Source organism: Geotrypetes seraphini, chromosome 14 (assembly GCF_902459505.1).
Source record: "Geotrypetes seraphini chromosome 14, aGeoSer1.1, whole genome shotgun sequence".
Lineage (NCBI taxonomy): Eukaryota > Metazoa > Chordata > Amphibia > Gymnophiona > Dermophiidae > Geotrypetes > Geotrypetes seraphini.
This window is the reverse complement of record NC_047097.1, coordinates 9,921,572-9,947,331: the sequence shown is the minus strand read 5'-3', so window position 1 is coordinate 9,947,331 and position 25,760 is coordinate 9,921,572. Positions and strand designations below refer to the sequence as shown.

At 40.3% G+C, this 25,760-nt stretch overlaps 1 protein-coding gene across 11 annotated transcripts in view; it reads right to left on the bottom strand.

Moving 5' to 3' along the window:
* Positions 1 to 25,760, bottom strand: part of NEO1 (neogenin 1) — a 360,380-nt gene that overhangs the window by 177,602 nt on the left and 157,018 nt on the right. For all 11 annotated transcript variants that reach the window (XM_033919940.1, XM_033919941.1, XM_033919937.1 and 8 more), the window contains exons 4-5: positions 25,112 to 25,265; positions 373 to 509 (exon numbers count right to left, since the gene is read on the bottom strand). In XM_033919940.1, coding sequence (XP_033775831.1) covers positions 373 to 509; positions 25,112 to 25,265 — 291 coding nt within the window. The remainder of the gene's footprint in view (positions 1 to 372; positions 510 to 25,111; positions 25,266 to 25,760) is intronic.

Sequence of the window (25,760 nt, the reverse complement as noted above, 5' to 3'; positions counted from 1 at the left end):
TATACATTGATGTCCAGCATGCAGTTCAAATTTTGAGTATGTCTTGTCAAGAAACACACACCCATATGTGTTTTTAGTCTTCTAATTTAAATAAATGTAGTTCACTTTCATAACATCAAGTAAACATTTTTAAGACATAGTTCTTATGATAATTTATAAGCTTTCCATCTAAGTCTGGTGCCCTGCTCTATTAAACCTTTACCAGATCATGGTATACCTCAAGGAATAGCTCACCAAATCCCCTCTGTCATCTACTGCTTCCTTTATTTCTGCCTCCATCATTACTTGAAGATTGTATAACATACATATTATGTAGTTAATATTCTCTCCTTTTATCTAGTGATATTAGAACCTAATAATCCTAAAACATACCTTGTACTGTAAGATCAGTTTGAACCTCAATGGTCTCATTTCCATTCTCTGCGATACATCTATATGTTCCAGAATCATCATCTTTGATATCATTAATCTGCAGACTCCCTCCAGTCAGCAACCTGAACTTTTCAGAACTACGAAGATAAAACAAAAATATGTATATATATATTTTGGGGGGTTTTTTAATGAGACATTGTGCAAGCAAGACACATGGGCCAGGTGCTGTGAAACCAAAATGTTAGCTATAAAAATATTTTAACCCAGGAATGCAATTCAATCACAAACAGAAATTTCCTGCAGCATCTCAGGAGTAAATTCTGTGGCATAGAAATTTTGCAAAAAAGTTCCTAAAACCACATGAAAATTATTCAATATGTTTGCAAAAACTTAAATGATTTTGTATATTAAATAACACAAACTCATTTTGCATAATAAAAATACAGATTTTCCAACCTTTTGTGTACAATTTATTTCATTCTTATTGAATTATATGCATTCCAGTTAACCACACAAACACCCCTTCACCTTCTTTCACACAGCTCCATCCACTAGCCCTTCTTCTCCCAGCCCCTCTATATAAGACCCTTATGTCCTCTATATCACTCAAGTTCATCTACTTCCTCCCCATACCTCTGTTTAAACAACTCTGCTTCAACCCCTCTTTACAATCCCCCTTCGCATCTTCCTCCCTGGTCAACAACAGAGAAGGAGGAATAAATGTTAAAACATCACATTTTATAAACAGATATGAAAATAAAATTCTCGCTTCCTTAGACCACAAAAAATAAAGGGGAGTAACGGCAGTTATTATTAAGAACATTTATTCCTGCTGTATTTCCTTAGCAAGAATGTTAGTTTCTTATAATATATTGAAAATTTCAATAAACAAACATAAAAAAAACACAAAAAATCAGAGAAAGAAAGAAGAAGCTGTATTCTCATCTGCATCATCATCTTCTGCTACCCGAGACCCAATATTGATTTAAACCAGGGCTGCCCAAGTCCAGTCCTCGAAATCTACTGGCAGGCCAGGTTTTCAGGATATCCACAATGAATATGCACGAGAGAGATTTGCCTGCACTGCCTTCTTGGTATGCAAATCTCTATCATGCATGTTCATTGTGGATATCCTGAAAACCTGGCCTGCCAGTAGATCTCGAGGACTGGACTTGGGCAGCCCTGATTTAAACCATACTGTTCACAGCAGCAGTTAGTCCTAGGAAGCAGACAACACAACTGGATGTGTTTCCATGGTGTCATCTTCTTGTCACCAGATCAATATGTATGGTAAGGCATCAACTTAGGGGAGGGAGAAGAAGTTACCACACACCTCTACAACCAACGTTGACCATTGAACTCTAATGGTGTCTGTGAGGTGTTCAGAAAATTCCATGGGAATGGGAAGATTGAAGCCCCTCTCACTGCCAAGGAACTCCAGACCAGCACCATAGTTAAGGTGTTACTTCTACCATAGTAGCTCACTATCAAGCCATGCTATAGCCACCATGAATGAATTTCATCAAAAAGGTAATAACTCAATCCTACCAAAAGATGGTGTTTGGAAATTTTAAGTCATTGTTACTATATCATGTGAAGGCTCATTTTAGATAGAACAATAAGAATTGAGACATCCATGTCAGGACATGTATAATTCCAGAATTATTTTATAAAAGTATCTGAAGATGTAGAATCTTTTGTAAAATACATACAAGAATAAGCATAAATGTATCAGTTATAGGCAGGCAGCAAGAATATTTATTTTACATCTGAATACAACACCATTAGAAGAACCACAACTACACATCTATTTGGGGGCACATATAAAGTGTACGCAGATATTTCAGAACCTAGATGTGTATTTGCCACTATAGAGGTCTATATGCTGCCAATTAAAGTCTACATGCTGCCAATTAAATGTTCAGGCACATTTGAATTCAGGAGACAAACACAGACCAAGACGGCAACCTCCCCAAATCTCTCCTGTGGAGCAGAGCCAGCAACAAGCACCTAATCACCACCAACAGCAACTATGAATCCCGACATTGCAGCACAAACATGTATTCTGAAATGCAGAACACAGGTTTATCTTTTGGTCCATTTCAAACCCCACCCTCTTTAATAATGCATGCATTATAACTTTGGGCATGTGTATCGCAGCTTTTTCTAAAAACCGGGATGTATTCATGCATTAAATACACACATCTAAATGCTGGTTTATGCACATCCAAATGGAAAAAACAGGTTTTCTGAAATGTCCGTCTTTATGAATTGCTTTGGCAACAAATACAAAATTGTCATACCATTAAAGTTAACTGCTTAATTTCTGTGTGAACAGTCAATAAAGCCGTAACAATTCAACGTCCTTCATGCTGAATTCTTAAGGAGGTGTATAATTTATTAGAGAACAAAGGATCCAATAGTGGTTATGTGCCTATCTGACAGAACCTACATGTCAAGATTGATTACGTGATAAATTAGTCAGATTGGTACCCAAGGGGTGGTCTGGCAGGGGATACAACAAATACATATTGTCACAGCTAGTACCAGATTTTATGAGTACAACTGACTTATCTTTAAAAAGTGCTAAGTTACATGCCTGTAGCTTAATCACCTACTGAATAAGCTAGAAAACACAGTCTGAAAGTCTCCTAGCTTAAAAGTGACAAATTTGCCTTGCATCCTACATATGTCTGTAAGACACAATCCATCCCCTTGATATAGCCATCCATAAAGTATCCAGAGTCACCATATGCTTCCCCATTGCTCCCAGCGAGTCCACATTCTTCTACTATTAGCAGCTACTAGGGTCCTAGACAGCTTTCAATCTTCTAGGCCAGTGATTTCCTAACATTAGGGTATGTCAATTTTGGAGATGTCAATTTTAAAAGCACTAGAGAAAAAAATGGTACAATTTTATAAGGAAAATCAACAAATAGATAAACAACATATTACACAAAATTTTAAGCTATTTGGAATTTCTAGGAAATTATGTAAAAATACACAAATTACTGAACTATGTTTAAGTACTCTGATAATAGTTTTTATGTGTTCGCATCGCATATTAATGCCTTTGTGCCTCATTTATCCATATCGACATTAAATTAGTTTCATTTTCTCATTCAAGATTTTCAACACAGCACCATCATAGTGATAATCTAATATTGAAAATGACCAAAAGAAAAAAAGTCTGCAAGTTTAGACTCATTTATATCATTTGGTGGGAAAAGTGAGAGAATTAGCTGTAGCTGAACTTCCAGCAGTCAGGGATTTCATTAAATATGGGTTGTATTTGAGAGAAATCAGTGATCAAGACAGGCAAAATTACAGCACTGAAGAACTGGTTAATGACCAAGTCAAATTCAAAATTCAGTGATCCTATTATAAACATCCACGTTAGGATCAAAGAAAAGTTTAAATCCATGTGGGAACAAGCCAGCAAAGTTTCTGTGCAGAGCAAAACTGAAGAAGACAAGACAGATTTATAGAGAAGCTCGACACACTGATAGACATACCGTACTTCAAGTGTGAAATAAAGAGTTGTACTGATATGGGATGCAATTCTACTTGCTGTCTATTAAAATGATCTACTGCATATTATATTGACATTGTAGCATACTATGCCATACTATGTACCGTTTGAATATTTTTACTGCTGTAATTGTCTATTGCTTATCTTTGACTTATTATTGCTATGCATTGCCTTGAGTGAATTTCTTCAAAAAAAGTGGTATACAAATCCTAATAATTAAGCCTGTAGTTTTTACTCAAAAATATGCCCTCAAACAACAATAAAATAGTGTAACTTAATTATACCATCTTCCACATGAGTGCCCATTTTGCAGGTTATCCAAATAAGCACAAGTAATTTCCAGAAAGGCTGAATTGACAAAGCCCCAAAAGATCTCTGAGCACAGTCATAGCTCAACATAGCAATTAACTACTAGCATTGTAGGAAGGTTTGCTCTACTGTCATCAGGATTGCTCAATTTAGCAAATATGAAAATATTAGAAAATATGATCACTTAACAACTGCCTTCTTAGACTCTCACTGGCTACCCATACAAGCAAGAATTCAATTCAAATTCCACTGCCTAGTATTCAAAGCGTTACACGGCTCTTCCCCCTCCTATCTAAACAACCGCTTAAACCAGACCTCCACCTCAAGACACAGAAGAACCTCGAACCCTTTCGCCTTCCCCCCACTCAAAGGCACACAATGCAAGAAAATGTTTGACAACCTTCTAGCAAAACAAGCAGCAAAACTCAACCATTCCATCTCCAATCTTATGACAATATCAGACAACTTCAAAACATTCTGAAAAGAAATCAAAACCCTGCTTTTCAAAAAATTCATCCAAATATCTTAACCCCTCCTCTCTTACCTCCAGAAGATTCACCTACCTCCAGATAATTCTCCCCCAAATTACCCACCTTAACACCTTCCAATTAAACAAACCCCTAAAATAGATTGTAATCTTACCCACTCTAACTGTATTCCATTTGTCTTTTTCACACAGTTCTGCACTGTCAGTTTAATATCCATCCCGTAAGTTCCCATAGGATTCTATCCAGCTATCTCCCCTATGTTTAAAAAAAAAAAAAAAAATTGTATCTTCACTGGAAAATGTCCAGACAAATCTTTTGTAATCCGCCTTGAACTGCAAGGTAGAGGCGGAATAGAAATCCGTAATGTAATGTAAAATGCTTAGCTGATATCGACTTCAGTGGTGGATGACTTGCTGCTTATTTGTTTAAAACATAAGAACATAAGAAGAGGGAGATAAGATTATATGATTTATATTATTGCTGAATATTAAGTGATTTATTTAATGTTAAAATGTTTTAACTTACTGTCACACTTACTGTAAGTTTGAAAATGAATAAAGAATTACCAAATAAAAAAAGAACATAAGAATAGCCTTACTGAGTCAGACAAATTGTCCATCATGTCCAGTAGTCTGTTCTCATGGTGGCCAATCCAGGTCCCTAGTACCTGGCCAAAACTCAAAGAGTAGCAACATTCCATTCAGAATCCTAAAGAATAGTATGATTCTGGAATCCCAAAGAGTAACAAAAGATTCCGGAACCCCAAAGAGTAGCAACATTCCATGCTACCGATCCAGGACAAGCAGTGGCTTTCCACATGTATTTCTCAATAACAAACTATGGACTTTTCCTCTAGGAAATTGTCCAAACTTTTCTTAAAACCAGCTACACTATATGCTCTTACCACAACCTCTGGCAATGCGTTCCAGAGCTTAACTATTCTCTGAGTGGAAACATATTTCCTCCTATTGGTTTTAAAAGTATTTCCCTGTAACTTCATCGAGTGTCCTCTTCTAGTCTTTGTAATTTTTGACAGAGTGAAAAACTGATCCACTTATACCTGTTCTACTCCACTCAGGATTTTATAGACTTCAATCATATCTCCCCTCAGCAGTCTCTTTCCAAGCTGAAGAGCCCTAACTTTTTCAGTCTTTCCTCATACGAGAGGAGTTTCATCCCCTTTATCATCTTGGTCGCTTTTCTCTGACTCTTTTCTAGTGCTTATCTTTCTTGAGGTAAGGAGATCAGAATTGAACGCAATACTCCAGATGATATTGCACCATGGAGGGGCATTATAACATTCTTAGTCTTGTTAACCATCCCTTTTAAAAAAAAAATAATTCTTATCATCCTGTTTGCTTTTTTGGCTGCCGCACATTGGGCAGAAGGTTTCATCGTATTGTCTACAATGACACCCAGATCCTTTTCTTGGGCATTAACTCCCAAGGTGGACCCTAGCATCCGGTAATTGTGATTCGGGTTATTCTTCCCAATATATATCACTTTGCATTTGTCCACATTCAAGTTTCAAGTTTATTTATTCTTGATGAATCGCCTATATAAATTGCTAGGCGATGTACAATGAAATAACATGTATTAATAAATGAAACAAGTACAATATTAAAGGTGACATAAAAACAAATTTGTTGTTAGTTAAAATCTGACACACTTTACAAACTGATTGTAAACCTAATTTTAAAATAATGTGTGGGTAAAACATACAAGACATGTGTGGTTAAATGGGGGAGTAGTTACAATTTTTTGATAGAAGAGAAGAAAACACATGTAAGGGAAAAACAAAAGGAAGGTAATAATGGATGTTTTAAAAAAATTAAAAAAAAATAGAAAACTCGATAATGATTAAAAGATTATCAATTTCAAATATCAAAAGATTATCAATTTCATCTGCCATTTGGACACCTAGTCTTCAAATTTCCTACTGTCTGCTTGAAATTTTTCACTATCTGCATGCGTTTTAACAACTTTGAACAGTTTAGTGTCGTCTGCAAATTTAATCACCTCACTCGTCGTTCTAATTTCCAGATCATTTATAAATAAGTTAAATAGCATCGGTCCTAGTACAAATCCCTGTGGCACTCCACAGTTTACTCTCCTCCACTGAGAAGAATGACCATTTAACCCTACCCTCTGTTTTCTATCCGATAAACAATTCCTAATCCAGAACTGAACTTTGCCACCTATCCCACGACTCTTTAATTTTCTCAGGAGCCTCTCATGAGGAACTTTGTCAAGCACTTTCTGAAAATCTAGATACACTACATAAACTGCTCACTTTTATCCACCTGTTTATTCAAATCTTCAAAGAAGTCAAGCAAATTGGTGAGGCAAGATCTCCCTCGGCTAAACCCATGCAGGCTGTCTCATTAAATCATGTTTGTCTACGTGTTCCACAATTTTATTTTTTATAATTGTTTCCACCATTTTGCCCAGCACTGAAGTCAGGCTTACCCAGTCTGTAGTTTCCCAGATTTCCCCTGTAGCCCTTTTTAAATATCAGCGTAACATTGGCCACCCTCCAATCTTCAGGTACTACAGATGATTTTAGCAACAGGTTACAGATCAGTAACAGCAGGTCAGCAATTTCATGTCTGAGTTCTTTTAATACCCTGGGATTCGGAGAAAACTCAAAAGCTTGAAAGCAATGCTCTTTAGTTCGTGCCTTCTTTAATCATAGCTGGACATTGGTTCTGCGAATAGATAGGGTTCCGACAGGGGCCACTATTATCTTAGTGCACTACGCTATGATGGTAACTGCTGGTATTAGAATTTGTCAGGGATATGTCTATCTTTCTAATATAAGGCTTTTTTCTGTCTTTGTGGTATGCGAGGATGACTTCCTCCTCTAACCCAGGGATGCCCGAACTCAAACTCCTAGGAGTAATGATAGACAGATGCTGCACAATGCAGTCCCAAATCAATAAAACATCCCAGAAAGCTTTTTTAATTATGAGAAATCTACGTAAAATAAGAAAATTCTTCGACTCAGCACAATTCAGGCTAATTGTTCAATCCCTAGTCTTAGGTCTACTGGACTATTGCAATTCCCTCTATCTACCTTGTCCTGCCAACATGATAAAACAACTTAAGACTATATAAAACACTGCCCTCAGACTGATCTACTCCCTGAGAAAATATGATCATATTACAACTGCCTTCCTAGACTCTCACTGGCTACCTATGCAAGCACGAATTCAATTCAAATTCTACTGTCTATTATTCAAAGCATTAAACGGCTCCGCCCCCCCCCCCCCTATTTAAACAACCGCCTAAACCAGATCCTTCACCTCTAGACAAAGAAGAACTTCGAACCCTTTTGCCTTCCCTCCACTCAAGGGCACTCAGCGCAAAAAGATGTTTGATAACCTTCTGACGACGCAAGCAGCAAAACTTGACCACTCCATCTCCAACCTGTTGACGGCAACGGGTGACTTCAAAACTTTTCGAAAAGAAATCAAAACCCTACTTTCCAATAAATTTATCCAGATATCTTAACCCAACCCTTACCCCTCCTCCTAGATAAATTATCCCCAAAACCTCCACTTAAATAATCTCTTCCTCCCCAAAACACCAACCAAGTATTCAGATCCCTGAAATGTAACGTAATCTTATTTGTACTCTTTGTAATTTATTTGTTATATCACACAGTAATGTACAGTCAATTTAATATCCAATTTGCAAGTTCTTCCGGAATTAATCCAGGTACCTCTCCTCCCTTGTAACAAAAAAAACCCAAAAAAACCCAAAACTGTTGTAACTTCACTGGAAATGTCCAGTTAGCTCTTTTGTAATCCGCCTTGAACTGCAAAGTATACGCGGAATAGAACTCCCTAATGTAATGTAATATAATGCACCCAGATTGAAGCTCTCCATTATTTGCTTTTAGATATATATATATATATAGATATATAGATATAGATATATATATACATACACATATACATATATACATACGGTACCTATACATATATAGATATACAAATTCTGTTACTACATTTTCCCAGCATATGATATTTATTGCTAACAGGGTAACTAGACACACCCGTCTTAAAACCCTGAATGTCTCAACTCAATCATACTAATTATTTTCCCGTCTCTTGCTTTCTTGAGTTACCTCAATCATACTATCTAATCTCATTCTCGTAAAACTTTTTAGATTAGACCTTTAAAAACTGTCAGTGGCAAAACAACAACTTATTTCCAATATACTGTATAGCTTATCTGTAACAGGTGTTCAACATAGATAGCAGAATTAATTAGGCACACAAGTGGGTGATGGCAACAGATGGCACCAAAATGGAACAGCCTCCTTGAACTCAGAACTAGTGTAAATTGTCAGTATGATCAACCCCTCCCACAAATATCTTCTCAGTTAGTTTAACTCTCGGAATCCACTCTGTAGAGATAGGTGAAACTGTGTGTCTGATTAATCCTACTGTTTATAGAGAACACTGGCCAAAAGGACTGAATCAGGCAGGCAAGTAGGTGACTCCCAACCTCAAGTTGCTCCATCTTTGGGAGACCTATCTCAGTATCAAGTAGCAATCTGCTCACATGTTCATGTGAGATCATATCAGTTTATATCAGGGATCTCAAAGTCCCTTCTTGAGGGCCGGAATCCAGTCAGGTTTTCAGGATTTCCCCAATGAATATGCATTGAAAGCAGTGCATGCACATAGATCTCATGCATATTCATTGGGGAAATCCTGAAAACCCAACTGGATTGTGGCCCTCAAGGAGGGACTTTGAGACCCCTGGTTTATATGAACAGAATGCTCAGTATTGCTCAAATAAACATAGCATTTCCAGATGGAAAATACAAAGTAAATGTATATAATGATCATCATAGGGTTTTGTAGATGTTCTCCAGAAATGCAAAGTTTAACTCTATTTAGTTCTGATCAAGGTTATATTCTTCTGCTTAACAAAGAATCCTCTCATAAGATCTTTGTTATTAATGTAAAAAATAAAGCTTTAACTAATTAGAGGGTTGTGCTCAGAGACATGGAGGAAAAAGGGGAACGTGTTCCCCAAAAAACTTCACCACCCAATCATTGTTTAGCCCTCAAGCAACAATAAAATACTATTGTGCAAAGCATCAAATAAATCAAACAAAAACTTATCTGTTAAACAATGTTCTTTGGCCTCGACGTGCCACTTTTCATTATTTCTTCAGGAAGCCAAATAGGAGGCTCAAAAAGATACAAAGTCTTTCCTATGGGTGTCAGTCTCTTTAGAGTTCAAAAAGGCAAAAGGAAAAAATCCCACTCATCGGTTCATGGTGAGGTTTTTTGGGAAACACGTTCCCCTTTTCCCTCCATGTCTCTGAGCATAACCCTCTAATTAGAAGAATTAAAGCTTTATTTATTATTTTTCACATTAATAACAGAGATCTTATGAAAGCATGTTATATAATTTATTTCATGTTTTCTTTTTTGATTATTTTTCCTCCATATTTCATTTTTGACTTAGTTAACAAAGAATCCTAGCACAATTAGCTAGGGCAGGGGTAGGCAATTCCGGTCCTCGAGAGCCGGAGCCAGGTCAGGTTTTCAGGATATCCACAATAAATATGCATGAGATAGATTTGCATCTCAAGGAGGCAGTGCATGCAAATCCATCTCATAGATATTCATTGTGGAGATCCTGAAAACCTGACCTGGCTCCAGTTCTCGAGGACCAGAATTGCCTGCCCCTGAGCTAGGGCATGCTTTACTCTGAACAACTAAAATCTGTAGAAGTCAAAAGGGAATAGCTGCAAATTTCATGATGGACTCTTTACAAAAGAGAGAACTCATTTAAGGTCTAGCATATGGCAAACTTTCTCATGTTCATGATTGTGAGATTTTAGATAAAAAGTAAGCAATACCATCTCATCTTTGATATTGAAAGACATGATTACCTTTGCTAGGAATGCAGGATGTGTCCTTAAGACTACTTTAACATGATGGAATAGACTGTATGGTTCATTACTGATGACAGCCTGAAGTTCATGGATTATTTTGGCCAAAGCAGCTACTTTTAAGAAAAGTATTTTCTACATAAGATACTTTAGCAATTAAGATCCATCAGCTCAAAAGGTTATTTCATGAGAGAAGAAAGAATAAGGTTCAGATCTAGGATTTAAGGTTTCAGAAGTGGAGGTCTAATCTGAAGGGAGACCTTCATGAATCTGGATAGAGCCTAGTTTATCAAGTTATAACATAACTTGACATAAAAGCCTTCTTCTATACCGCATAACAGTAAAGATCCATGTGGGTTACAAAAGTTAAGGTCGCATTCAAGATGAATATATTCAGTTACTTAAAAATTTAGTGAACAGAATAGGTTTTTAAGTGTTTCCTAAACTGTTGATACGAGCATTAAAGATCAGGGAATTTAAATCTTTATCCCAAGCTGCTTGATAAGCTAAAAGACTTTGGTGGTATTTCTTATATTTACATCCTTTGACAGAAGGGAATGAGAAAAGTAACTAATCATCTTGAGCGCTTTATGATAGGGCACTCACACAAAATTTAAAACAGAGCATCTGGAGAGGTGGATATAGATATTGTACGATAGTGTTGATTGGGCAAGTACAAGGATCTTGGCCTTTTGCAGCATACCAGATGGAAATCTTCTCCAATTTGGAGGCACAGATTTCCTTGAGCAAGAGATTTTTTTGGCTCTCATCAGAATTTCTTGGTTTCCATATGGCAGCTAAGAAAGTTTGAATGCTACATTCTATTGTAATTTTAAGTCTCATTGTGGCTTCCTCGTCTTGAGAAGAGCAAAATATACTATCTATATTGTGCGGGCCACAGTATTCAGCATTTCCAAATAGGTTCCGATTGTAGCCTGTCTTACAGAAGGCAAGCCTTGACTTGAGACAGTGTCCAAAAATGTTCTAGTGAAGGAAAACATCTGTGTTGGAAGCCACATGGAATTATCAGAATTTATGAGGAACCCTAAAGGCTGAAGAAGGCTTTGACTCTCAATGAGATTAACTAGCCTACATATAGGACTGTTAAGAACAAATCAAGATATTGGTAAACTAATAAGACCTTGGTTAAGTGGGTTGACACTACCATTAGACGTTTGATAAACACCGAATGAAAGACCAAACAGTTGAACTTTGTATTGATAATGAGTCTCAAACTCGCGGCCCGGGACCACATGCGGCCCGCCAGGTACTATTTTGAGGCCCTCAGTATGTTTATCATAATCACAAAAATAAAATAAAACAGTATCTTGATCATATGTCTCTTTACTATAAATTACAATATTATTATTAAGACTTAGCCAAAAGGAAAGATTTATAAACTACAAAGAGTTTTACCTCATGCAAAATTGTTATTAACTATTTTTTTTTTTCTGAGGCCCTCCAAATACCTACAAATCCATAATGTGGCCCTGCAAAGGGTTTGTGTTTGAGATCACTGGGTTGACTGGACTGATTATATTGTCTGCTGTTGGGATGGATGGGGATATATACATATGTACGTATCCCTGAGAATCAAGTGAATCTGCCCCCAAATCTTCAATTTAGTTGGGACAATGGCAGATAGGGTATTTGTTTTGAACTTCTCCCTTCGGAGGGAACATTGAAGATTTTGAAGTCTACAATGGGTCACATTTCTGTCTCCCCTGACTTCTTTGGTATGAAAAAGCATCTTGAATATAACTCCTGATTCCTCTCTTAAAATGGAACAGGTTGTACCACTTTGGCTTAAGTTAGTCTTGAAAAATCTGTGTACACGACTGTAATGGTCGAGTTCAACAGAGTGATCTACCCAGAGGAATGGAGAGAAACTTGAGGCAATAAAGGGATTTCATGATGCCTGCATCCAGGAATCCGATATGTTCTCTCCTATTCCTTAAGCAAACAATCTTTCACTTGTGAGTAACAACTATTCCTGTGCAATTTTCTTCCTTATTACTCTTATAGATTTACAGTCTCAAGATCTTGGTAGATTCTTTCAGTCTGGAGGATATAGATGATGTCTCTACCCTGGGCGCAATTCTTCTCCAGCAGAATAACTCGGCACCACTTCTCTTCCTTCCTTCTGCTCCTACTAGGCACTGTTGGAGATCCTCAAATTGGTTGTTGTTTTTTAAATCTTTACTGAGTTTCTAAAGCTAACAAAAATGCAATACAATATCTATACAAATAACAGTAATCATATATGCACTTATAATCAATCAGAATCCATACAACATTTAAAAAAAACCCCACTCAACCAACATTTTCATAAGGGAATAGAACCATACAAAAGAAATACCCCCCTCCCGCCCTCCCTCCCCCTGGGTGTGTGTGTATTATACCAACAGAAATAAAGGAAAAGACAACTATAATGAATCCATAAAAGATGTCAATGGGCCCCAAATTAACTTGAATCTCTTAGTATGCCCCAGCATATCCACATTCATCTTTTCATATCTATAACTTTAAACATAAATTTGCCAACCAAAAAGTAATCTGTGGAAGCAGCCTAGCAGGCTCTAAAGTTGGCTCTCCAGTCCCACTCTTGACTTCTTCAGGTCAGTGACTTGTTAATCCTAAACCATTTTTCCCCTTAGCAAAGAGGATGCCACAGCTTGGAGGTTAATGATGATTAGTGCAATGGTTCTGGGTTGTTAGCCAAAGACAATGATAGACACCCCTACCCCCACCCCACATGGGCACTACATAGGAATGTAAGCAAAATTAGCGTAATCTGTGTGCAGGGATCGGCCACAGGCAACTGTCTCCTATGGGAAATGGTGCAAGGGGAACAAAGTGTGTGTGTGTAATGGAATTTATTTAGCACATATTAGATTGCTGTACTGGTATATAATCCTAAATCACTCATGCTTATATTTTGGTTACTGCACTTGTCTGTAAATAAGACTTATTTTTTATTAATACTTGGCCTGTGTTCATTGCTTATCAGGATTATGCAGGGTTAAGAACTCAGATCTAATCTCTGTGAAACATATATAAACAATATGTAAATAATAGGTTTGAGTACTAAATAAAATTCATTACACACACATTTTGCTCTCCTTGCACTGTTTCCCATAGGAAATGTTTGCCTGTGAACAGTTTCTGCACAATAATTACACCCTATTTACACTTACAAAAGCCCTGTTCTCCCTCCAAGGTTGGATCCTCCTAGCCTGTCAGTCAGGAAGAAGATAAAGCTCCCTGTTATTTCTTTTTTTTTATATATATTTTATTATGTTTCAAAAAATTTAACAATGCAATACACATTTTAACAAGCATACAATAAAGCTTAAAAGCATATACACAGTCTCTTTATCCTACCCACCCTTCTATTAAATAAACAACAAATACATAATTAATACCTATTTATACTTTAAAAAAAACTTCCCTTATTTAAGATAATAATGTAATCCCACCCTCCTCCAAGCCACTCTGGATGTGAATAATACCATTTCAAATACCAATTACAATGAAGCAACAAAAGATGTCAACGGGCCCCAAACCAATTTAAATGAATGACTATGTCCTAACAAATCTGCATTCATTTTCTCATTCCTATATGTGGAGCATAAATTTGCCCACCAAAAAGAAAAATTCAGGCGATCATGATTTTTTCCAATTATGTGTTATCATCTGCATAGCTATCCTGGTCATAATTAAGAAAAGACGACTTTTATAACGATCTGTGGGGGGGGTGTAGGTCCCTGTTCTGAAAACTGCAGGGGTTAGAAAAAGGAAAAAAAATATATATATATATTTTTCTTGGAGAATGCAGCTCTCCAGTCATCTCTACACATGCTTAGCCATTTTTCTATCCGAAGTTGGAGAGGCCCTAATTTGGCCTGCATCATGACTCCACACTGAAGCAACAGCAGTTACTATAAGAACTGAACCCTACAAACTATTAATTTTAACTTTGCTCCAAGTGGGGGGGGGGGGGAAAACCCTCCTCTCCCAGTCCTCCCAGCAAAACACACGAAAAAGAAAAGAAAAACTGCATTGATAAAAACAATAAGAGCCTTCGAGACTGTTTTCTAGGAGTGCTTTGTTTACACATCTGTTCAGCAGAGTGGAAAAAGCTAAAACGGAGGAGACTGCTGTGCATACAATGGTTTTTACATGCTCAAAATTCAACACTAGTTCTGAGCTCTGGAAAAGGTGTTTCAACCTAGCATCACTGGATAATACCACCCACTAATGTAGCTAATTCAATACTATTTCTCAACAGAGAAATAAATGGATAGCTTGAAACAGCCCTCCCTCTGTACAGCTGAAAATATATGCAGCAGTCCCCTGGTTAAGAACTAATTATGTTTTTAAAGCTGTTCTTAAGTCAGATTTATATGAAACTCAGAACTTCTAGATTTTAAGATTCTTGCTGCTTACCTCTGCTCCCAGATGACAAAAGGATGTTCCTGAATCTGCTGCAGGAGCAGTGTAGGAGTCTAGGCCACTGGAAATCCTGCTCAGTGAAATCAAATGAAGCCACAAACACATTCTTAAGTTTGAGTCGTACTTAAGTCTGGCGTCTAACTCAGGGACTGCGCTTATGCACACGGACTGCTGGACACGATGGACCACTGGTCTGACCCAGCAGCGGCAATTCTTATGTTCTTATTTGCAGTGGCATTTCCAGGGGTGTGTTTTGTACAGTTCCGGCATAACTCCACAAAGCAGCGTTCACAACTTTAACAAATATGGAACAACTACTTCAAGCTTCCAAGAAGATTGATTGATGTAATCTCACAGGGCAGCTGGAAACAGATATTTTGAACAATCTGATAAATTTTTGTAGCCGTATGTATTTTCAAAAACATGGTGGGAAGAGATGGAAGTAAGCCTATGCTCGAGGCTTGTGCAGGTGAGGATAGAGCTCGCAGGGAGGGACAGGGACAGAACTCGTGTGGATGGGATGGGGATGAAGATAGATTCTGTAGAGACAGGGACAAATTTGTCGAGAGTTGAGTCGAGAGTTAAAAAAAAAAAAAAAGTTATGAAGTTGCCAAAGCCTCTGAAACAATATTTAATCTAGGTCGTACACTTGAAAAAAATAGACAGACAAGGGTAAAGAATTTTTAAATAGGTCTCTGAACAATTTATTAATACAAAGAGGGGTTCATCATTTTGTGACCAATAATGATGTTTAGGTGGCTGTAGTGGAAAGGTTTAACTGGACTTTAAAATAAAAGATGTGGCATTATTTTATAGCATACACCACCTTTAGTTAACAAGATGTGCTGCAGGCTATTGTACACAGCTATTTATAGTTTTCACAAAACAATATGGGCTAGGACTATAGATGTGACACCCATACACTCTCTGCAGATCTGGAAAATAGTCTATGGCAGTAGTATCAAATGTGACCCTGTCAAGAGTCTCTTAAAGAAAGGAGAACATTTGACAAAGTACCTCATAAAAAAATTAGAAAGTTATGGGATAGGAGGTAATGTTCTTTTATGGATTGAGAACTGGTTAAAAGACAAAAACAAAGAGTGGGTTTAAATGTTCAATATTCTCAATGGAGAAGGGTAAATAATGGGGTTCCCCAGGAGTCTATGCTGGGACTGCTGTTTGTTTTTTAACATATTTATCAATATGAGATGGGAATAACTAGTGAGATGCTGTATTTTTTGCTCCATAAGACGCACTTTTTTTCCACCCAAAAGTGGGTGGAAATATCGGTGCATCTTATGGAGCGAAGGTACAAATTTTAACCCCCCCCCCCCCCGGACCATTTTAAGACACGCAGCCACCGCTGCTGCACCTTTAAAAACACCGGCCTGCCATCGTAGTACCTGGTGGTCCAGAGCGTATCCCTCCCTCAGGTCAGGAGCACGGATGTCAGGAGCAAGCTTTCCGCGCTCTCGCTTGGGCCCGTGCCACATTCTGAATGGCTGGCATCAGTTCTCGCACGACTCACGAGAACTGATGGCAGCCATTTAGAAAATAGCGCGGGGCCTGGCGGGAGCACGGAAAGCTCATGCCTGACATCCGCTCTCCTGACCTGTGCACCTCTAGTGAGGGAGAGATACACACAGGACCACCAGGTATAGGGGGGGATGATCTAAAAGTACTAGGGGGCACGAGGGATGATTTTAAAAGGTATGGGGGGATGATTTAAAAAAGGTACTGGGTTGGGTCTACTCTGTAGGGAGGGCAGGACTGGATACTCCTGGGATGGGGGGGTTGGCTTTGTGGTGGGCTGCAAGAGAGGGTTGTGTTCAGTACTGGTTATTGTTTGTATATTGAAAACTTTGACTTGGATGTGTTATGTTGCTATGTGTGATTTTTGTCATAAAATTGTTTCAAACTAAAAGGGTACTGGGGGGGGTATGGGGCCTTCCTGCCTGTCACTAGGCCTACTTGCCCTGTCCCAGCCTACTACTAGACCACCAGAGGGGGGCACAGGGTGCAGAGCCTGGCAAGGAGTGTGGGGTTGGGTGCAGAGCTTGGCAGGGAGAATTTGGCTCAGAATGGGTTTTTTCCTCCTCTAAATCTAGGGTGCGTCTTATGGAGCAAAAAATACAGTAATTCAATTTGCTGATGACACAAAGTTGTTCAACCGCAAGAGGATTGTGAAAAACTGCAAGAGACCTTGTGAGACTGAAAGACTGGGCATCAAAATGGCAGATGATGTTTAATGTGAGCAAGTGCAAAGTGGTGCATGTGGGAAAGAGGAACCCAAACTATAGCTATGTGATGCTGGGTTCAGTGTTAGGAGTCTTTGCCCAAAGGATCTAGGCGTCATTGTTGAGGTTACATTGAGGAGAGTAAACTGTGGAGTACCGCAGGGATCTGTACTGGGACCATTGATATTTAATTTATTTATAAATGATCTGGAAATTGGAATGACAAGTGAGGTGATTAAATTTGCAGATGACACTGAACTGTTCAAAGTTGTTAAAACTCATGCGGATTGTGAAAAATGACAAACAGACCTTAAGAAATTGGAAGATTGGGCATCCAAGTGGCAGATGAAATTTAATGTGGGCAAATGCAAAGTGATGCATATTAGGAAGAATAACCCAAATCAGTTCCTGGATGCTAGGGTCCATCTTGGGGGTTTGCGCCCAAGAAAAGGATCTGGATGTCATTGTAGACAATACGATGAAACCTCCTGCCCAATGTGCGGCGGCCAAAAAAGCAAACAGGATGCTAAGAATTATTTTAAAAAGGATGGTTAACAAGACTAAGAATGTTATAATGTCCCTGTACCGCTCCATGGTGCGACCTCATCTGGAGAATTGCATTCAATTCTGGTCTCCTTATCTCAAGAAAGATATAGCGGCACTAGAAAAGGTTCAAAGAGGGATCCAAGATGGTGGCAGCATAAGCTTGAGGAGAGAATGTCTGGGAATTCGTCAACAATTTACCTGTTTTCTCATGACGAGAATTATATTCTTTGGGCAGATGCTGAAGAGAAGAGGTAGGAGCGTGGCTGGAGCCTCGCGGCGCTCTGGGCCTGCTGCACTCAGCAACATTGACGAACTCCTATGGCATATGTAGGACATGACAGCAGCGTCAGCGATTTCCCCGCTGGAGACGCGGCAGAGAGGCGCGATGCAGGCGGTCTCCTTGGGGCTAGAAACAACGTTGAGCCCCGACGCTAGAGCAACGCCCCTACAGTCTCACACACCAGCTCCCCGTGGGAGGGAGTGCTTCCGGGAGATGGAGAACACTCTCTCCCAGAAGCCAGAGAAATCAAGTCGGAGAGCAGAAATTCGGGTTCTCAACCTTTTCAAGAGAGCCTGAGTGAGGATTTAACATCAACCGGAATAAGATCACCTCAGCTGGAGCAGAGACAGAAAAATCCAGCAGTTGGTGAGCAGACTGAACTGAATTTACAATTTTTCTTCCCTCAAAAACCCCATGAAATCACTTTAGAATCCCTTTGGGACCTGATTACTAACCTAGGTAAGAGCTTTAATTCTCAGTTCCAACAAATAGAAGGGAAAATTAAAAAGCATGATAATGAAATTGGAAATTTAAAACAAGAATTGGATGTTTCTAAATCCTTAATAAATAACTTACAAGGAGATATAGGAATATAAATGAAACTACAAGAAAAATTGATTACAGATAATACAAGTTTAAGAAGGAAATTTGAATCACTGGAGAACTTTTCCAGGAATAATAACTTCAGACTGATTACCGTATTTTCTCGCATATAACGCGCGCGTTATACGTGGTTTTTACGTACCGCGCATACCCTTGCACGTTATACGCGTGAGCGCGTTGTACAAAATTTTTTTTACATAGTTCCCCCCCGACATCCTATTCACCCCCCCCCCCCCCCGCAGGACCGCTCGCACCCCCACCCCGAAGGACCGCTGGCACGCACCCGCACCCCCACCCCGAAGGACCGCTCGCACCCCCACAGCCTTCCGACCCCCCCATCATGTAGAAGCTCCTACCGGTGTCCTGCTGCTTCCTCTTGGCGGTCCCGACACCTGACACGATCGGGGCAAGAGGGAGCTCAAGCCCTCTTGCCCCAGCCACCCGCAGCACCCCCGACACGATCGGGGCAAGAGGGAGCTCAAGCCCTCTTGCCCCCCCGACTCCCCGACACGATCGGGGCAAAAGGGAGCCCAAGTTCTCTTGCCCCGCCGACTCCCCAACTCCCTGACAATATCGGGCCAGGAGGGAGCCCAAGTCCTCCTGGTCCTGGCAACCCCCCCCCCCCCGCTAGTTGTTCGGGCCAGGAGGGAGCCCAAACCCTCCTGGCCACGGCGACCCCCTACCCCCACCCCACACTACATTACGGGCAGGAGGGATCCCAGGCCCTCCTGCCCTCGACGCAAACCCCCTCCCCCCAACGACCGCCCCCCCCAAGAACCTCCGACCGCCCCCCCAGCCGACCCGCGACCCCCCTGGCCGACCCCCACGACACCCCCACCCCCCTTCCCCGTACCTTTGTATAGTTGGCCGGACAGACAGGAGCCAAACCCGCCTGTCCGGCAGGCAGCCAACTATGGAATGAGGCCGGATTGGCCCATCCGTCCCAAAGCTCCGCCTACTGGTGGGGCCTAAGGCGCCTGGGCCAATCAGAATAGGCCCGGGAGCCTTAGGTCCCTCCTGGGGGCGGGGCCTGAGGCACATGGGCCCAACCCGACCATGTGCCAAAGGTCCCGCTCCCAGGAGGGACCTAAGGCTCCCGGTCCTATTCTGATTGGCCCAGGCGCCTTAGATCCCACCAGTAGGCGGAGCTTTGGGACGGATGGGCCAATCCGGCCTCATTCCGTCGTTGGCTGCCTGCTGGACAGGCGGGTTTGGCTCCCGTCTGTCCGGCCAACTACACTAAGGTACGGGGAAGGGGGGTGGGGGTGTTGTGGTGGTCGGCCAGGGGGGTCGCGGGTCGGCTGGGGGGGTGGTTGTTGGGGGGAGGGGGTTTGCGTCGAGGGCAGGAGGGCCTGGGATCCCTTCTGCCCGTAATGTAGTGCGGGGTGGGGGCAGGGGGTCGCCGTGGCCAGGAGGGTTTGGGCTCCCTCCTGGTCCGAACAACTAGGGGGGGGGTCGCCAGGGCCAGGAGGACTTGGGCTCCCTCCTGGCCCGATATTGTCGGGGAGTTGGGGAGTAGGTGGGGCAAGAGGGCTTGGGCTCCCTTTTGCCCCGATCGTGTCAGGGAGTTGGGGGGGCAAGAGGGCTTGAGCTCCCTCTTGCCCCGATCGTGTCGGGGGTGCCGCGGTTGGCTGGGGTAAGAGGGCTTGAGCTCCCTCTTGCCCCGATCGTGTCGGGGGTGCCGCGGTTGGCTGGGGCAAGAGGGCTTGAGCTCCCTCTTGCCCCGATCGTGTCGGGGGTGCCGCGGTTGGCTGGGGCAAGAGGGCTTGCGCTCCCTCTTGCCCCAATCGTGTCGGGGGTGCCGCGGTTGGCTGGGGCAAGAGAACTTGAGCTCCCTCTTGCCCCGATCGTGTCGGGGAGTCGGGACCGCCAAGAGGAAGCAGCAGGACACCGATAGGAGCTTCTACATGATGGGGGGGTCGGGAGGCTGTGGGGGTGCGAGCGGTCCTTCAGGGTGGGGGTGCGGGTGGGAGTGCGTGCGAGCGGTCCTTCGGGGTGGGGGTGCGGGTGCGTGCGAGCGGTCCTTCGAGGTGGGGGTGCGAGCGGTCCTGTGGGGGGGGGTGAATCGGACGTCGGGGGGGGGGCATCAGGCTTTCAGGGTGGGGACAGAACTTCAAGGGGGAGAGGAGAGTCGGGGCGGGCGAAAGGAGAGTCGGGGTGGCCAGAGGAGAGTCGGGGCGGGCGAAAGGAGAGTCGGGCAGCATGCGCGGTATACGGGTGTGCGCGGTATATAAAAATTTCTGTACATAAATTTGTGTTTTTCGCGTGCTATACCCGTGTGCGCGATTTACACGGGTGCGCGTTATCTACGTGAAAATACGGTAATTTTCCAAAAGTTCCTATGATAACACCTAGAAAAATGCTGAAACGATATCTTTTAGAAATATTGTAAATTCCCGAGTCTTCATTTCCACCTTTCATACAAGTTTATTACCTTCCGACTAAGATACGGGACACTCAACAAGTAATAAATCAAGAGCCTATGAACATATCAGCTTTACTAGAAACATCTGATAGAGAAATGTCTGTTTCAGCAACTTTACTTTGACGCTAGCACTAACTCCCGATAAGAGTTGGCTCCTGAGAATGTTCTATAAACATAGGCAAAAAGAATTTCTAGGTTATAAGATACAAATGTTTCCAGATTTAGAAAGGGATACTCAAAAGCGTAGAAGAGAATTTTTGTTGTTGAAACCTGGTGTTTTGGCTTTAGGGGCAAACTTTTTTCTTAGACACCCCTGTAAGTGTGTAATTCACTATAAAACTCAGAAGTTTGTTTTCTTTGAACCTCTCCAATTGACGACCTTCCTGTCCCTATCCCGCTTCGAGAAGGAGAGTGCTTAATGGAATAAAATGTCCTTACTCTTTGATAGCTAATGATTTCTTACAGGGAATTTTTTCTTCTTTGTTAAGACTCGCTTTTGGATCACATTTTGGATCTATTTGAGAACTTGAAAAGATTTATGTTATATTAATATTGCTTATTTTGGTTTTGATGTGATATAAGTTAACATCATTGATCATGAATCCTCTTTCTATACAAGTTTATCTTGATTGTATAAATTGAAAACTTATAAATAAATAAAAAAAGAAAAGGTTCTAAGAGGAGCAACCAAAATGATCAAGGGGATGGAACTCCTCTCGTATGAGGGAAGACTATAAAGGTTAGGGCTCTTCAGCTTGGAAAAGAGACAGCTGAGGGGAGATATGATTGAAGTTTACAAAATCCTGAGTGGAATAGAACGAGTACAAGTTGATCGATTTTTCACTCCGTCAAAAATTACAAAGACTAGGGGACACTCGAAGTGACAGAGAAATACTTTTAAAACCAATAGGAGGAAATATTTTTTCACTCAGGAATAGTTAAGCTCTGGAACGCATTGCCAGTGGATTTGGTAAAAGCAGTTAATGTAGCTGGTTTAAAAAAAGATTTGGACAAGTTCCTGGAGAAAAAGTCCATAGTCTGTTATTGAGAAAGACATATGGGAAGCCACTGATTACTCTAGATCGGTAGCACAGAATGTTGCTACTCCTTGGGTTTTGGTCAGGTACTAGGGACCTGGTTTGGTCACTGTGAGAACAGACTACTGGGCTTGATGGACCATTGGTCTGACTCAGAAAGACTATTTTTATATTCTTAAACCCTCAGTTCAGTGTGTGGCGGCTGCTAAGAAAGCAAATAGAATGTTAGGAATTATCAGGAAAGGAATTGAAAACAAAAGACGAAAATATTATAATGCCCTTGTATCACTCTATGGTATGGCCACACCGCGAATATTGTGTGTAGTTCTGGTTGCCGTATCTCCAAAAAGATATAGTGGAATCAGAAAAGGTACAGAGAAGGGCGTCAAAAATGATAAAATGGATGGGACGACTTTCCTATGAGGAGAGGCTAAAGCTGCTAAGGCTCTTCAGCTTGGAGAAGAGATAGCTCAGGGGTGATATGATAAAGGTCTATAAAATAATGAGTAGAGTGGAAAGGGTAGATGTGAATCACTTGCTCAACGTGTAATTAAACTCTGGAATTCATTGCTGGGGAATATGTAATGTAATGTAATGTAATTTATTTCTTATATACCGCTACATCCGTTAGGTTCTAAGCGGTTTGAAGAAAATATACATTAAGATTATAAATGAGAAGTAAGAAGGTACTTAAAAAAATTCCCTTACTGTCCCGAAGGCTCACAATCTAACTAAAGTACCTGGAAATTAATAAAGAAGAGAAAATAAAGATGGTTGAAAAAAGAAAAATTCTATGTGAACTTATAGGATGGAAATTAAACTGACAGTGAAGAACTGTATGAAAAATACATATGGAATGCAGTTAGAGAGGGTAGGTTACAATCTATTTATGTGGTGAAATCAGTGATCTTAGCATGGTTTGAAAAAGGTTTGGAATTTGGAAAATGTCCATAGGAGATATAATTCAGATTGATTAATTTTCCTGTCTCCTATATTTCATCCAGTTGATATGTTAAAGAAGTACTTTTTTGAAGAACTTAAGATCCTGAAACAACATACCCACCTATGTCTCATATCTTCTTCCTCTTAAGAAGACATCTTGGGTCAGTCTGAAGGAAGATTACAGCTTTCTTTTGATTTCTTTAAATTCTATAAATATTCAAGGCTTCAACTGATTCTGTGGGACAACTAGCAACACTAATAGGAGGCTTTGTTTTAGATCCTGAGAGGGATTGAGTTTTGAGGTTTGTTTGTGGCTTTAGTCTTGTTTTTTTTTTGGTGGGGGCTTGGAAACGATGGGAAGAACTTATTGATAGGATTAGAAATGTTTTTTTTCCTGATGTTAAAACAAGTGACAGTGGACTGATTTTTTTTTTTTTATCCATCAAAAATTACAAGGGCTAGAACACTCAATGAAGTTACAGGGAAATACTTTTAAAACCAATAGGAGGAAATATTTTTTCACTCAGAGAATAATTAGGCTCTGGAACGCATTGCCAGAGGTTGTGGTAAGAGTGGTTAACATAGCTGGGTTTTGAAAAGGTTTGGACAAAAAAAGAACCTTTTCTTTTTTTATTTATTTATAAGTTTTCAATTTATACAATCAAGATAAACTTGTATAGAAAGAGGATTCATGATCAATGATAATTTATATCACATCAAAACCAAAATAAGCAATATTAATATAACATAAATCTTTTCAAGTTCTCAAATTGATCCAAAATGTGATCCAAAAGCGAGTCTTAACAAAGAAGAAAAAATTCCCTGTAAGAAATCATTAGCTATCAAAGAGTAAGGACAAGTTCCTGGAGGAAAAATCCATAGTCTGCTAGTGAGACAGACATGAGGGAAGTCATTGCTTGCCCTGGATCGGTAGCATGGAATGCTGCTACTGTTTGGGTTTTTGCCAGGTACTTGTGACCTGGATTGGCCACCAAGAAGATGGGATGCTGGGCTGGATGGACCATTGGTCTGATCCAGTAAGGCTATTCTTATGTTTTGTATTGGGTCCCTTTTCCAGAAAGCTGATAGTCTATGACATTTCTGTCTGTGACCATAAGACCTGAGCAAGCCAATCAAAGCCAGAGCCAAATTGGGCTCATGAGTTTTAAGAAAATATGTTCCTTTGAAGATACTTCCTACTAGAAAACGTCTGCAAAACAATGCACTCATCCTATCTGACTTATCACTTCAGTGTTAGTAGCGACATACTTAGTAAGGTAGAGTATTTTAAATTCATGTCTCCCAACAGGCTGTATATAATGACAAGGGATCTCTATGGCTGACCTGTATATACACATATTTAGATGGCAAACTGATTAAATTCAAGACTAAGAATCACCATTGCAAATTCTTGCTCTGCCAATTCGTTTTTAACTGCAAAATGTTTTGGAGATTGCAGAGGAATAAATCAACATAACTGAGGTACAGACCTCTGAATGTTGGAAAGTATGACTACGATGATGTAAACCTGCCACATTCTAAATTAAATTCCAGCCCCAGCAGTAATTTCCCCCAAAAAAGATACAAGTAATAAAATGATCCATGAAGGTAAGCAAACTGATGCTTAATGTTTTAAACAGAATAAGGAATAAAGCTTTTCTTCTTTAAGTATAATGCCCGAATCGCTATGGCAAACTCAGTTTCTGGCAGTGTTCAAGTCCAAGTTAAAAGGCCACCTCTTCAAAACTGCTTTCTGCTCCTAACGTCTCTCACCTTGAGTTCTGCTTCCCCCAACCCTATACGTCATGTCTGTCCGTCCAAGTTTGACTATAAGCTCGTCCAAGAAGGGACCGTCTATTAAACGTTAAAATGTACACCTTTCAGCACTATAGAAGTGATAAATAGTAGTAGTAGTAGTCGTAATCACCATCTACAATAGATAAGAACTTAATTTTATCCACTCACCTTTCTAAGATCATTTCATCCTCTCTTCTAGTCCAGTGAACGAGTGGATATGGAAATCCTGAAGCAACACATGGGAGAATTGCACTCTGTCCGACAACTCTGCTAAGTGGCAAAGGCCGATGCAGAAAGACCAAACGCCTCTCCTCTCCAGGTTCTGCATAGAATAGCAAAAATAATAATAATTACGTTTTTCCCCTCAAAATTGCTATTTCACTGTCAGATGATGCTGGGCAGATGCCTTTCTGGGAAATCATCCATCTATCAACTGATCTTTTCTTTAGTAAATGTCCACTTATGACAACAGGAGACAAGTCCGTTGCTGCTATCACTACCACCACAAGAACTTCCTTGCAGTTATTTTGTCACATACATTATGTGATACTTTCCAAATGCAGTTGTACTAATAGATTTTGCCAAGCAAAAACAGAAAATCAAATTTGCAAATTGTGCAAGTTTATTACATTTGTGCTAATTATTACCTCGCATTTCAGTACAATAGAGAGAGAGAGAGAACGAGAGAGAACTATATGGCAGGGGAGAGAGAGCCTTTTATATAATCAGGATTATTATAATAGCAGTGTACTGGAAAATAAAAATATTTGCTGGCTGGATTTTGTAATAAATTGAGCAATTACAAATTTTAATCAAT